This window comes from Pipistrellus hanaki (assembly GCF_964339955.1).
Source record: "Pipistrellus hanaki genome assembly, chromosome: 1".
NCBI lineage: Eukaryota > Metazoa > Chordata > Mammalia > Chiroptera > Vespertilionidae > Pipistrellus > Pipistrellus hanaki.
In genome coordinates this window covers 97228091-97243464 of record NC_140503.1, presented here as the reverse complement: position 1 = coordinate 97243464, position 15374 = coordinate 97228091, and the positions used below count along the sequence as shown (strand labels likewise).

The 15374-nt window shown below is 51.5% G+C and overlaps 2 protein-coding genes across 3 annotated transcripts in view; one reads left to right on the top strand and one right to left on the bottom strand.

Moving 5' to 3' along the window:
• Positions 1–6854, bottom strand: part of CSPG4 (chondroitin sulfate proteoglycan 4) — a 36607-nt gene extending 29753 nt beyond the window's left edge. The window contains exon 1 of the mRNA XM_084905470.1: positions 6654–6854. Coding sequence (XP_084761596.1) covers positions 6654–6741 — 88 coding nt within the window. The 5' untranslated portion in view covers positions 6742–6854. The remainder of the gene's footprint in view (positions 1–6653) is intronic.
• SNX33 (sorting nexin 33) overlaps positions 1–15374 on the top strand; it is a 98325-nt gene that overhangs the window by 74238 nt on the left and 8713 nt on the right. The window lies entirely within an intron of this gene.

Below are 15374 nucleotides of genomic sequence, written 5' to 3'. Positions count from 1 at the left end.
CAGCTTAGGGCAGAGAGGGTACCCCACTCCCTCAGTTTGCATTTTGTTCCTCACTATGCAGTCACTGCCGCTTATGAGTTGTGGTAATATCCATGGGAACTCTGCAGTTGAGCCATCTCATGGCCCTGGACTTCTGCCCCTACCTCTGGAGGGGCCCCCGAGGGGTGGGCAGAGGAAGAGAAAGGTGGTTAGGCTCCCTGTCATGTAGAAGTGCTGGTGCCTGTTCTCTCTTTGTCCCGGCTCATCTGCTTTCGGGACAGGTCTGAGTATCATTTGTTCATTTGTTCAGCAGACATTGATTGTATTGCACTCTGGCTCAGTGATATCCATCTAAGGGACTATTAGGATTTGGGTCAGTGCTGGGAGGGATTTGGGTCATGGCTGCTTCTACTCACAGTGGGAAGGGCATGCAGGTCTCAGCCAAGAGGGTCAGTCAGACGCAGACTTCCTCCCCCCTGGCCCTTTTCTGAAGAGTCCTGGGCAGGCTGTCATGGCTGTCTTTTCCATGTCACTTTATCCCACAAAGACCCTCTCAGAGGGCCTCCACATCCAATACCCCACCTTGGGACCTTTCTGAAAGATTCCTAAGCAGGAGCCTCCATCTTGCTGGGGCTGCTGCCCCCATTCCCGAAGGAGATGGAAATAGAGTAACAGCAACCTCAGGAGCAGATACCTATTCTAGGTAAAGGGCTTTCATCCTTGACGAATAGAGGAAGTAGGCATTATTTATCCGTTTTAGAGAGGAGAAAACTCAGGATCAGAAAGGCCAAATCCCTTGACCAAGATCATGCATCCAGTGGTAGGGCTGTAATTAAATCCTAGACTCTCTAATACTGTGTTCTTTATCATTATATTTCTGCCTCTTTCATCCCCAGCCCTATAGAGGTTCCCAGAGCTAAGGACTCACAGTGGGGACATGAGGGGCCTGAGTAAGAACTGAGAGTGAAAAGGGAGCTCAAAGCACCCAAAAAGGATGATTTGTTCCTTTCTTGACCACTGTGGGAAGTGTGTGTGTGTGTGTGTGTGTGTGCCTGAGGCCTGCCTGTTGGCTGGCCTAAAGCTGCAGGAGTGTGGGCTGGTCCCAGCCAATGTGCATGAGGGAAGGGGGCAAGGAGGGGCTGGTGTCATGGGAATCAGCATCCAGGGCTTGCTGATATTTATAGTTGGCCTCCTGAGATGTGGGTGGGGGAGGAGCTGCTCTTAGGGGGGAACGGAAATTGGTCTCCTCTTCCCAGTCCCCTCTATTCCCCAGAGAGCAGGCTGACTCAGGCCAGAGGCCCTGCTCTGGTGATGGAGCTGGGGCTCTGTGTCCTGAGTTGGGGGTTTCCCCCAGGAATTCTGTCTCAGGGACTGGGCACTCTCCTTGCTAGGCTCTGAGCCACGCTGCTGAGCAACACGGTATGTGTGAGTGCTCATGCTCCTACTGGGTGTCACACTGATGGAGGTCATGGACCAAGGGGCAGAGGCCAGATGAAGATAGGGGAAGAAAGGCTTGTAAGCTCGTAGAGATACAAGGCAGGGGCCCAGAAGGAGGGCAGCCCAGGCTGTGGGCCTCAGCAATCAATGGTTGGAAAGGCTCCCAAAGGTGGTGATGTTGAGACTGGGCCTTGAAGGATGGGAAGAGAAAGGGAAGGCAGTTGTAGGGAACTGTCTGGGCAAAGGTAGAAGGATGCTAGAGGTTATGGATTATCATCTGCTGTCCTGATCCATCGGTTAGGTGGTGGGACACAGGATCACTTAACATGCGGAGGCTTGTATTTGAGGGGGGATAGGCAGGTGGTGCCATGAGGCTCTTGCTTACCTGGATGCTTAGGAATGTCCAGTTTGGCTCTAGGAGGATTAGGAATGGGATGCTGGGGCATGAGAGGCCAAGCCCCCAGGCCTGGCTGGGAGGAAGCTGGGATTGTGTTCTGCTCCCTGCCTTTGGGCCTCCAGACTGTCCACCTGGGGAAGGACAATCTCCAGGGATCCTTTGTAACAATTGTGATTTAGATTCTATAAAAGCCAGGAAGTTCTTCCTTGTATCTGGCCTGAATCTCCTATGCTCTCAGTGTGTTTTAACTCAAAGCAATTCATCTCCTATGCTCTCAGTATGTTTTAACTCAAAGCAATTCATTGGTTTTCAAGTTTTTTTTTTTTTTTTTTTTTTTTTAAGCCACAGAATACTTTATCAAAAATAAAGCCCCAATTTATAAATGAATGTTCATGAAATGCTGTGCATGAATTAGGGTTGGGGCATGTATCCTAGATTTCTAGATGTGGGGATATAAAGCCTGGAAACCCCTGGTTGGCTCAGTGATCTCTATGCTCCTTTGTGGGTCCAGGCTTGTGCTCAGCAAGAAGTGGAGACCCTGGAGAAAAGCAAATAGGAGGTCTGCTCTCAGGGAGCTACTGGTCTTATTGGCAAGGCCAGGGTATAAGGCCAAAGAGCAGCGAGGCCCAGCCCCTGCCCTGCTAAAAACTTGCTGTGCGACTCTGAGAAAATAATTGCCCCTCTCTGGGTTCTGGTTTCCTTGTGAACCATGGGGGTCTGGCCTGGGATCAGCAGTCTCTGTAGTAAGGTCTGCGGGGGGTGGGGGTGGGGGGAGGCAGTCTTGCTGACCTACCATGACAGTTAAGCCACGAGAGACACAGACTGAAACAGTTTAGTATGAGCAGTGGAGGAAGGCCTGGTAGAGCCAACTCATTCGAAGGCTGAGAGCTGGCAGGGCATGGGCAGGAGTTGAGTGGGAGGAAGGAATGGTCAACAGGATAAGCACTGTCCAGAACATGGGTGAGCCATGCCACCAAACCATCTTGCCAGCAGCCCCAGAGCCACTCCCCTATATCGGAGACAAATGTGATTTCCTTTGCCATTCCAGCTGTTGGAGGAGTGCGGAGCTTTCTTGAAGAGGATTTGCTTATGCTATGAGAAGGTGGAGAGGATTTGGAGAAGTGGGATGTTGGAGGAGCATGTGGGGATGGGAACAGAGATCTGGGGGCCTCTGGGAGCTGTCTCCCCTTGATGACCTATCTCTCTTCCCTGCTGGGGGGCCTATGCCCACTGGTAGTGGCTGTCCACCTGGTTTTATCTGGGAGAGCCAGCTGTTGTTGGGATGAGTGAGAACACCATGGCCGGTGTGCCCAAAGAGTGGCCTGAGGACAGACCTTCCTGTTCTTTGAGCCTCATTTCTTCAACTGTAAAATGGGGATGGATGTCTTTGACTGGCAGGGCTGTGAGGCTGCATGGCAATATGATTAGCCTCCCCATAGGGTATCTCTGGAGGGAGGAGCCCTATTATAACAGCTTCACTCTCTCCCCTGTTTAGAGTTATGGACTATCCCGAGAAGCAGGAAGAACTAGGAGTTCCTCACCCCAGAGAAAATCCAAGTACAAAATTGTTCATACCAATTCAGTTAATTGAAAAATGACTCCTACACATTCAGTAACAATGAATACAGTACTTCTGAAACATACCTACATTTGCACCCGGAGAAAAAGTCTTAACTCTAGAAAGCTCTACAGAACTAGACATATGCTGGGCAGGGGGCATGTTGGAAGGAAAAGGGGAGCTGGATGGGGCCGGGAACTGGGGGACAGGCAGTGAAGGAGCAGAGGGACCAGGCAGTGAGCAGGCTGTCTTTGTTCATTTGCTCCTGGCACCAAAATAGGAGCCACAGCTCAGCATAGCACCCCTGGTCCCATCTTGCCCTCACCTCCTTCCCCCTCAGGCACCACCCAGCCCAGGTCTGTGAGAAATGGGGCTTGTATTCCCAGATAGGGAGGCAGCAGCCACCCTGGGCTCCTGGCAGCAGCCACCCACCCACCCAGGTCTGTGAGGGCATCTGGCTGTGTGCCAGGTTGTCTGTACTCATGTGCGAGCCCACATCTGTATGCGTCAATGAGTGTGTATGTCAGGGTTATTTCCATCTCCCCCTCCACTGCCAGCCCCCTCCTGGGCAGCATGCCCAGTTCCCAGACTGTGCCTATACATTTCCTCTGAGAACTCTCCACATGCCCCTCTTCCCCCTAGCCATCGCCAATGGCCTGGTCCACCTGGCCTGGCCCCCTTCTGGGCCCTCTAGGCAGCTGCACTGAAAGGCCCTTCTTATCCTGCCCAGGCAGGCAGGCAAACATTGGGAGGGGGCTCAGTTATACTTGGTTCTGAAACAGTTTTTGTAGAGACTGGGTGGGCTGGGCTGAAGGCCCTAGCCCCTGCCCTGCCTGAGGCTCAGGCTAGTATGTGCATGGCTCAGAGACTGTTTCCCCCAGACCATCCAGCGGAGTCTGCCCTGGTTCAGTTCTTTGCACCCGGTCCCCTGTGCTCTCTAAGACAGCCCCATTAATTCAGAGCCCCCATCCAGGTTACACAGGAGCCCTCCCTACCAGGTGCTCTTGCCTGAGTTCCACTTCAACCCCTCACCTACCTTTCAAAGGCAGCTATACCCCTTCTTTGCTCATTCTGACCTCCAACTTTGTCATCTCCACATCAGCTCAAACCCAGTCTTCCCCAATGGTTACTCTGCTGAGGGCCTCCCGCAGTGCTCTGAAGGAGCTGGATACCTCACCTACTCCCTCAGAGCAGGACTGGCAGCTGGGCTTCTCTGTGGGACTTAGGGCACTTTGTTTCCTCCCTGGGGCCTCAGTTTCCCTGGCTGTACAATTGGAAGGCTGGACCAGATGGCTTCCAAGAATGTTCGACTCTCAGGACCCATGACCTAGATGCCCAATGTGCCTCACTCTTGTACCTTGAGGGCCTTTGGGGCCAGAGGTGTCTAGTGGTGACGCCCTCCTCAGGCAGGGGCTGTCTCTACTGCAGACACCAGGAAAGGGAGTTAACCAGGCATGGTGACAGAGATGGGTTTTTGGAGAGGAATTCTGCCTGGGACGGGGAGAGGATACCTGCTCACCCACTCCCTACCCAATTCCAAATCTTTCCTAAAGCAGGGGTTGGCTTAATGTTATAAAGCCCCACTGGCATCATGTCATCTCCTCTCTAAAACCTTTGTTGGCTCCTCAGCAGGGCATAGGCAGTGGGCTGCATTTTGCCATTTATAGTGTCTGTGCCCCAGTGCAATTGCTTTTCCTGGCTTGTGCTCAAAATGTGCCTTTCAGCCAGGCTGCTGGCCTTTCTATCTCAACATCCCTCTGCTCATAACACCTCAGACCTTTGCTCATTAAACCCCTTCCTTTCACATCCTCCAAGCCTTGGCTCGAGGATCATACTCTGCCCTGCCCCAGCTTGCCTCTGGATTTCTTTTCTCCATACACTTTATCAGGATCTTTGCAGACATGACAGGAATTGCTGTTTGAGTTCTAATCTGCTTTTCTACCTCCTGTATAAAACCAAGTTCAGTTTATAATTTTCTGTGCACTCCTCACTGCTCAGCATGGCACCTGCACATTGAGGAGGTTTTGAGAGAGGCTCTCAGTTGAACCCAAGGAAGTGGTGCTGCTGGGTCCTTTCCCATGGCTAGAGGCTGGGGGGCTACATGAGCGGACCTCTCTAATCACCCCAGATGCCCCCTTCCCATCTCTCTAGAGACTCACCACTACCCAGACCATGGAGTCCTGGGGATGGGAGTAGCACGCCTGGGGATCTGGCTCTGACTCACCCCAGTATGTGTGGGGTTCTCCCCTGACTCATTTCCCTTTTAGTGGCCTGAGCCCCTGACAGGGAGACTCAAGTCCTTCCTCTTCTCAAAGTTGCTCTTGGGAATGGTCCCGAAAGCTGAAGGCTGAAGCACTGATTCATACATGGGTATAATGACTGATGGGTTCTGAGGCCACATTCTTATGCTTTCACTGAAGGAAGAATGCTGCAGTGGTGGGATTTCTGACATTGTGACCCAGAGGGGACACATCCTAGCACCCTTCAGAAGGTAAACTGTCATCCAGTCTCTGCTGGGGTCAGCCACCAAGGCCTGCGACAGGGAGGTGTGTCATTGCCCAGAGCTGTCTGAGGGACGAGTCCCTGTTGGAGCACAGGATATGGACAGGCAACAGCCCTGCCTCTAGGAGGCTGAAGAGCGGGTGGTCCTGTCTGTCACCAATCCAGACTTCTCAGTGAGGAGAGAGGAGAGAGAAAAAGACAGAAGGGGGATGAGGAAGACAGAAGGAAGGTGGCGATGAAGAAGCCAGACAGAAAGTGTGTCTCGGACAATGTGAGTAGGAGCAGGAACAGAGCTGGGAGGCAGCTGGAGGGGACCAGAGGAGACTGAGGTGCCTGTGCCCCATCTCCCCAGCACAGGGTGGGGCAGGGTGGCTCCCTCCCCATTTCTTGCATTGCAGCACTCCCCATTCCTGGCCTGGGCGGTGAGGCTGGGGTACTTTTCATCACTGGGTGTCCATTGGGCACCATGTGGTCACGGAAGGCCTCCTGGGCTCAGGGAGCTCAGATGGCATTGAAGGGGCTCCACTGGGTATGAAGGGCCCCTACCCTGGGCAACCCATTCCTAGGGCCACGCTCAGTAAACCAGAGCCCGTATTACCCTGAGATGAGAGCATCTATCTCTGGTGGAATTCCCAGAGACTCCAGCCTGGGGTGGCAGGAGTCCAGCCTCCTTGCTTCCTAGTCTGGGGGCCACTTCTGAGGCCCATCTCTTTTCTCTACCGAAGGAACCCTCCACAGCTCCTGCCAGTCTGGGTTGGGAGTCTCGGGTCCCTCACTTACCTGCAGATGTTGGTTCTGCCAACATAGCCAAGGTCAAAGCCAGGGCCAGGGCAGGGGCTGGGGTTCGGGGCCGAGGACCTGCATGCATTGCAGCGGGCTGGCAGCCGGACTTGAGCGCCAAAGTCTCCAGTTGAGAGAAGTCAGCTCTTCTGGTGTGGGCTGGGGCTCCCCGTGCACATAGTCTACTTAACTCTGGGGGCGGAGCAGCAGCCCAACCAGCACTCGGATTTCAGGCCTGGGCTCCCTGCCTGTCCTCCTCTCTGACCCCCCCCAACAACCTTCTTAAAGGGCCCGTGCCGAAACTGGTTTGGCTCAGTGGGTAGAGCATCAGCCTGCGGACTGAGGGTCCCGGGTTCGATTCCGGTCAAGGGCATGTACCTTGGTTGTGGGCACATCTCCAGTAGGGGGTGTTCAAGAGGCAGCTGATAGATGATTCTATCATCATCGATGTTTCTAACTCTCTATCCCTCTCTCTTCCTCTCTGCAAAAAATCAATAAAATATATTTAAAAAAATAAAATAAAGGGCCCGTGCTAGGCTACTCCTTCCTATGGAGGGGTGAGGGGACCGTTACAGCTCAGTCAGACCCAGACCCCACCTTGAATATTTGGGACAGAGTCCCAGAAGAGATTAGACTTATATGAGTTAGGATGGCCCACCCACTCTCTTCCTTTTGCCCTTGAAAGGATTGGGGACAGAGTCTCACATTAGGGCTAAGAGGAAGGACCCCAACGCACATATGGCTTTTGGGCCTCTGCCTCTGAGGTCTCCTCAGGATTCCATTTGGGCAGAGAGGCATCAGCCTGAGGTTCTACACCTGTCCGATGCCCACTGGTGTTGCAACCTTGACCACTCCGCTCTGCAGAGCCTCAGTTTCCTAGTATGAAGGAGGGATTCTCAATTCCGTGGTATCATTTGCCTTAGAATAGGTGGGTAGAACCACCCCTCTCCCCATTTCATGGAGTAGGAGACAGGCTGAGAGCGGGAAGTGGTTCTTTCAAGGCCTCCAGGTGGAGATTAGGTCATTTGGTACCAAAATCCCAGGCCCCCTGACTCCTGTCTCCTGGAAATCTGGCTTCTACCTAACAGTTTCAGGCTGGGGCCTGGCTCCCTCTGGGGCAACAACCTCATCCTGTCCCAAACAGGAGTAGAAAAGGCTGTATTATTATAGAGTTCCTGCAACTAGAGCCTCTGTCTGCTCTCTGCTGGTCCTGGCATCAGCATTGCCTGGCCTCAGTTTTTATGTACAGTGAAAGGGTGGAAGCTCACCCCTGCAGTGTTTTCCTTTCTTGTATTAGAATTCCTCTACCACACCTGCCTGCTTAAGCCCACCCTCAACCCCATCCCACCAAGTACTCTCTCCCCAGCCTCTCCCCTTGACCAGTAGCATTCTCACGATGTGTATAACAAAATCTCAGTTTGCAACAAAATTAAGTCCCATTTGAGATGAAGAAACCGAGGCTTAGAGAGCTTATGGGGCTTGAGCGAGTCTACGCAGCTGCTAAGAAGTGGAACCAGGTCTTTGATTCCAAGCCCAGCACTCCTACCACCAAGGCACTGTGTGATGGTCTGTGAGGGGGTTGTGAGCACTGCTATTGAATCCAGCCCTGATTTAAAATTTCAGATTTTTTACTTAGCTGTCCAAACTTGAGAAGTTGCTTTACCTTTCTGGGGCTCAGTTTCCTCATTCCTAAAGTTGGATTTGTGAGGACTAAATGCTTTAGTGTACTACAAGTGTCTAGCCCAGGGCCTGGTATACAGCAAGTGTTCAACAAATGCTTGTCCTTTCTTACCTTTTTCTGTTGTCCTGCTGCACATCCGTGTTCCAGTTTGCATACAGCTTCATATTCTTCATCTCCCTTGAAGGAAAGCCCTTGAAGGTTGAACTTTCCCCTTCAGAGGCAGCTGCATATAGTAGATGCTCAATAAATGCATTGTGGGGTTGACTAGGAAGCCAGTTGCTGCTGCTCTGTGGGAATTTTGGCAGACTAAGAAGTCTCTTGTAGGTCACCCTAGAAGGCGTGGGGTGGGGCTGTGCTCAGTTGGTCTTAGTGGCTTAGCTGATTCTACAACTTGTTTCTTTTTCTCCCTTCTCCACTACTCAGTAAGGCACCTGGTCCTTGTTAGGGGTTAATTTCTGGCCTAGTGTGAGCCTGGGGCGGGGGATGGCAGCTGCTGGGAAGACTGTTTGGAGGAGTAGAGCTTTCATTTTAGGAATGAAAAAAAAAAAGTTTGGAGAAGGGCTTTGTCTCTTTATGAATCAAAAACTTGGGAGGAGATTCCCACCCATCCCATCTTCCCTCTTTCCATGTTCTGCCTGATTTCTACCCACACAGATTTACTCCATTGTCTGTGGAGCCTCCAGTTGCAGTTCAGGATGGAGTCAGGATTAGCTCGAAGCCTCCCTTGCCTTGTTGCTAGCGAGAGGGAGAAATAGGCCTGGAAAAATAATGGCAACCCACGCTTGCTTCTCTGCTGAGCCTCCCTGTTTATAAAACATTCACCTGGTCTCTTGACAACTCTTGAGAAGTGTGTGTGTCAGGCGACCATGCTCCCTTTTCACGATGAGAAAACAGGCTATATAATGGAAAAGTTGCTGGGGCTCTGGCACACACAAGCCTGGCCTTTGCTCAGCCTGTAGCCCAGCATTTGAACCCAGGACCAGTGCTGAGTGGCATCATGCCAGGCAGACTGGCAGAAAGTTGGGGCCCTGCATTGTTTTTGAACTGGTTCCTGACTACTTCCTACTATCTCAGAGCAAAAGTCTCTGGACTGGGCAATGCCTGCTGCCTGCTCCTCAATTGTCCTCTCCCAACCTCCTCAGCATGCCCCTGAGACCCTCTGCACTCTGACCTTTGCCATGACTTTCTTTAGCTTGGGTTGGCCAGGTGTCCTCAGTGACCATCTCTGACTGCTCCTACCTCTCTGGCTTCCTCCAGGAAGCCCTTTCAGCCCTCGTTCCCATCACTGGCCTCCTTTTCCACAGACTCACTGGAGAGTGATATCTCTGCATTCTCCTCATGCCTATCTAGGGCAGGAAGTCTGAGTTAGGGTCTCCACTGCCCCCTGACTGACTGTTTCCCACAGGACAGCACCCCAGCTTGGGGAAAGGGAGACTCAGAACACATTCAAAGAATAAAGCAGGATGCCCACAGTCTAGAAGTGGAGAAGGATTCCAAATTTTCTGAAGCTACAATGACCTGTGGTATGTGCTGCCTCAGTTTCCCCAAGAGATCTGCTTCTGGGAGAACAAACAAGAGAGACCCACATCACTCTTTTCTCTGCCAGCAGAACTCAGCCAGTCATGTTGGTCAGGCCTCCTGGTCACTGTTATCTTCAGTGCTTTTGGGGTTAAGAGTGCCTGCTCTGGTTGTGGCTGTGGCTTGGTCCTGCCCTTAGCCACAGCTGGGATTCTGAGTGACTCCATATTTTTCACCCTGAAGACCTGGGCCCCACCCAAGAAGCCTATGACTAAAGCCGGTTTGCTAGTAAATGGTGCGGGTTTATGCTCTACATGGGATTGTACCTGAGCTGGGTGTGCTTTCACTATCCAGGTCCTGCCCTCAAGGAATTGGCCTTCTGCCATGAAGGACACAGAACCCAGGCCACTACTGTACAAAGAGACATAGGTTTTTGTCCCTGATTCTGTGCCCCTGCAGTCTCCTGAGCAGGAGCTCCACAGCAGCAGGCCCCAGGCCTGGGCCTCCGACAGGGGCCTCGGCTAGGAGTGGTCTTGCTCCTGCTCTAGGCTGAAAGCACTGATGGAGCTCCTCCAAGTGTAGAGGCCAGGCACAGGAGGGGTGGGGCAGCCATTCCCAACAATTACAACATTCAGGAGCTGAAATATCATGTTTGCGGCTCCCGGCAGCCGTTTGTGGACTGGAGACCAGTGGCAGGACTTCGCCCTGGCCAGAACAGGGTCTGGGCCAAGCCCCAAGCCCTTCTGGACAGACAGACTGGGGGTGGGAGGACCATCTCAGAGCCTCTGTTCCCAGGAGCAGACATTCGTTGTGCATACCACATCCACAAAGGCTGTGGCTTCAGTGGCTGTGACCAGCTGGCCACAGCTGACTCCCCTGGGGTTGCACTATTTCTAAACAGTGGTTCATGTTGTTAACCCTGCTGTGCCCACCAGTGGACACCCAGCTACCTATAGAGGAAGCCTTGGGAGGGGAACAAACTCCCTGTTTGGATGGAAAATATGTGCACATACTTGCTCAGGCTCTAGCATAGGGCAGGCACATTTGGGGACTGTGGAGCGCTTCCCAAAAGGATGAGAAATATCTCCTCAGGACTATGAATGAAGCTTCAGTGGATGTTAGGGGATGTGGATCTGAGCTGGCAGCTGGGCAGGGCAGTGGAAAGAATGTGGGGTTAGGAGCCAGAAATCTGGTTCTGCCAAGCCTTTCTGTGAGGCCTCAGGTGAGTCACTTCACCTCTGCACCATTCCCCTAAACTCCCCTACAGTGGTAAATTGTAGAACCACTGTAGCACTTGGATGATGTTCTCCAACAGAGGTGCTAGTGCTTCAGAAACTGAGCAGGACAGTGCCTGGTGGTTATGTCAATGGGAAGTATTGATGCCAGGGTCCTGCTCTCTGCGTGACTCCTGGGAATCCCTTGAAGGAGAGGCAAGACTGAAAACCAAGAGCCAGCTGGAGCCAGCTGGCAGGGCTTAGCTGTGTGGGGCTTAGTGGGTATGCCACTCTACACAAGAACATAGAGCTTGGATTTTGGCCCCATTGAGTAGGTGTCCTTGTGCAGTAAAATACCCGTGGTAGCCAGCCTCCAAGATGTTTCTCAGTGGTCTTCTGGCACTCATGCCCTTGTGTAGTCAACTTCCACATTGAATAGGGCTGACCTGCATGATCAATAGGGCATTGCAGTAATGACAGAGAATGACTTCCAAGGCAAGATTATAAAAGACATGGAGGCTTCTGCTTTGCTCTCTTCTGATTGGTTGCTCTGGGGGAAGCCAGACAGCATGGCCTGAGGTTAGTTTAATAGCCTGTGGAGGGACCCATGTGGAGAGGAACTGAGTCCTTTTCCAACAGACAGCATCAACTCACCATTCATGTGAGTGGCCATCTTGAAAATGGATATACAGGTAACTACAGCCCCTATTTGTGACATCTTGATTGCCACATCTTGACCTGGAGCCAGAACTCTCCAGCTAATCCACTCGAACTCCTGATCTACAGAAACAGCTTTAAGTTTTAAGGATAGTTTTGTTATGCAGCAATAGCTAACTGATACAAATCGGTACAACTGTAAATGGTAGTCCAGTGAGCCACATCAGAAATGTGTCTGGAACTCAGAGAGTAGTAGGACTCTGCTTCTTTGAGGAGAAGTGATGTTTCCTTGACCAATCAATGAATAAAGTCATTCATTCATTCAACAATATTTCTCAAGCACTTGAGAAATGTTAGGCAGTATCCTGGGGGCTGGGGACCCAAAAGTAAATGACAGAATCCCTGTTTTTGGGAGGTTACAGGCTCCCCAATGTCACTTGGTGATTGTTGGATATAGGGAGTAGGGACAAGTGAGATGTATAGGACAAGCTCATTTTTTTAGTGTGGGCACTTAGATGGCTGGTGATATCATTCAATGAGATAAATGGGTGGCAGGGGCATCTCACGAGAAAAGCTTTGGGCATGTTGATTTAGAGAAGCTTGTGAGAAACCTAAGTGACACTGGGCAGGCTGTCAAATAATGTGGCTCTAAAACCCCTAAAATGGTTTGGGCCAGAGGCATATCTCTGGGAATTCTTCGGGTACAGATAGTGGGGCTGAAGCAACAAGAGAAGATAAGACTACCCAGGGCTGAACTCTGACACACCAACATTTTTTTCTCCTCACATTTTTTTAGACATAATTTCAGACTTCCAGAAAAGTAGCAAGAAAATCTATACTAATAATAGAAGAATATGCAAAGTGTCCGGGAAGCCGTCACAGTAACAATGACAACTGAACAGCAGGCTGCATTGGGATTAGTGAGGGATGACCAAATGACTGAATAGCAGGCTGTGTGGAGTAACCAGGCTGGTAGCGGGGGCAGTTGGGTGCAACCAGGCTGGTAGAGGGGGGCAGTAAGGGATGATCAAGCCAGCGGGGGGGGGGTGGGGGGTGGGGGGAGAGGCGGGGAGAAAGCAGTTGGGGTTGACCAAGCCAGTGGAGGGTGGCAGTTAGGGGTGACAAGGTTGGCAGGGAGGCAGTTGTGGGTGACCAGGCTGGCAGGGGGGCAGTTAGGGGCAATCAGGCCGGCAGGCAGGATTGTGAGAGGGATGTCTGACTGCCTGTTTAGGCCTGATCCCTGTGATTGGGCCTAACCCGGCAGTTGGACATCCCCTGAGGGGTCCTGGATTGGAGAGGGTGCAGGATGGGCTGAGGGGATCCCCCGGGATCCCCCCCCCCCCCCCCCCCCAGTGCATGAATGTCATGCCCTGGGCCTGGGCCTCTAGTTATATTTCTCACATGCTCTTCACCTAGATTTCCCAAAGGTTAATATTTTACCACATTTTAAATTCTTTTCTATGTACGTGCATATACTGTATTTTCCTGAACTATTTGAGAGTAAGTTGCAGATATACTACTGCTCCTTTATCTTTAAATATTTCATTGTGTATTTCCTAAGAACAAGGACCTTCTTTTTCATAATCAGAGTGTATTGATCAAAATCAGGAAATTAACATTGGTACAATACTTTTAAGTAGCCACAGACTTTTTTCTAGTTTTGTCAGTGTTTCCCAATAACATTTTTGATAGTAAAATAAAAGACATTCAAGCCTGTAAAGAATTTTTGTGAGTTTATTTGAGCCAAACTGTCAATAATTTCTGGGAAGCAATATCTCAGTGGATTAGGATAGTCCTCTGGAGAATGGTGGGTTTTCCTCTGCTTTTATACGTTGCAATCAAAGGAGGAGATGTAGGTGGGTTACATGAAGTCCATTGGTGATAGACTAGAGGGGCAGGAGAAAGCACAGGTGGAGGGGGAGGAAACTTCTGGGATTGGATAAAAAGTAAAATGATAGACATACTTAGGTGGGTGCAGGAACAATTAACATTATAACAATGAAGGAATTTGTGGGATCTGACCTGGCACCCAGGCACATTAGGTTGTGTCCAAGGGTTCCAGAAAAAGGGAAGTTAGAAATTACCCAGACATTTCAAGGCTATCTATACATATAAAGAGGTAATATGCTAATTGTCTGTTGTGGTGTCCCAGACCAATTTATATATTGATGCATGCACAGAAAGGGGGCTGTCGGTCAAAGTTCCCAGGGGTCTGAGGAGACTGCCTGACAGGAGCCCAGACTGCAAAGAAGGAAGAGGAAGCGGCCACGGGGAGCTCTTCCAATCTCCCTGCACAGACAGCCTACCTCAGCCCCAGCACCCCTGGGGGGACGGGAGGTTGACTGAATGGGGAGAAGACTCAGCCTTGCGGGTAGCTGCAGCCCGCACCTCTGACTCCCGATATCTCCCCCTCAAACCCCACCAGGGGCGCCCACAACAATAGCATGCTGGTGACCACCTGTATGGTGACGTCCCGCGTGGAAAGAGTTCCAATTCAGGGTTCGGGTTCTGGAGAAGGGCCGCACACAAATGAAGAGACTTGAAGAAATTCAATTTGGTGATATGGGGGGCCAGGTGGTAGTCCAACTCTAGTGGGAGAACTACTCCTGCTCTGGCCCTGCCATCCTTTTATTGGGGCTTTGGGGGAAACAACTTAGGCAGGAAGTAACAGAAACTTACATGGGACAAACAAGGTGGAGGCTGCTTCAGCTAACAATGTCTCAACTAAAAGGTGAGTGGTTAGAGCAGTTAAGGTTGTTGACCAGCCTTCCTGGCTTCCTGTCAACATCTCTCTTTTAGTTAAACTGATTTGTTTCTGGCACACCTGTTAGCGGGTCCCCAGAGCCTGCGGCTGGTCTGTTGCTGCCGGGCCCCCTCTGCTAGGGCCAGGTATGCCTCTCCTCCCTACAACTCCAGACCTGGGTGGAGGCAGGCCGTCTTTGCAGTGGAATCATGGGGTGTGGCTAAACCCGCCCTCCTAGCCTGCATGGCTCTGCCCTGGCCTGGCCCTACCAGGTCCAGGAAATTGGATCCTGGCCCTGGCCCTGAGCAGGTAAGGCTGTGGAACAGCCAGGTACAATTAAAGAATGGCGCCAAGCGGGAAGGTTTGACAGTTACTCCCCCTTTGGCCGTCCTGGCCCCCCTCCCCCAGTGCCCCCTTAACTCCCTGCCCCCCAACCAGCGCCTCCAGGGACAACCTACAGGACTGCTGGCCAGAGCCCACCTCTCCAAGGCCTGTGGAACCCTCTGCAAAGCTTCCACAGCTACAGTCCCAGGAAACAATCATGCCCTCCTCCCCTAACCAGCACCTGCTACCTGCGAGGGTACCCGTGAGCTCAAAATTTACAATCCCTTCCTGTTTAGACATCACTTACTTGATGAAACATTTCTAGGTTTATTAGCTCAGAACCTCCTCATGACAACCCAGTGAGGTAGGCAGAGAAGAGATTACAATTCCTGTGGTATATGTGTATGTATTCAGAAATGAAGCTCAGAGAGGAAAAGTGTCAAGCCTAGTGGTTCCCAAGGTGCACAACATGCCCCACAGGAGGGTCAATTTGATTTAAGTGGGGGCAATTCGAGAATGAGTTAACAATAAATTTTTTTGCATTTCTTATGCTTCCAGGGGGGCCTCATCTACAGCATATCCTA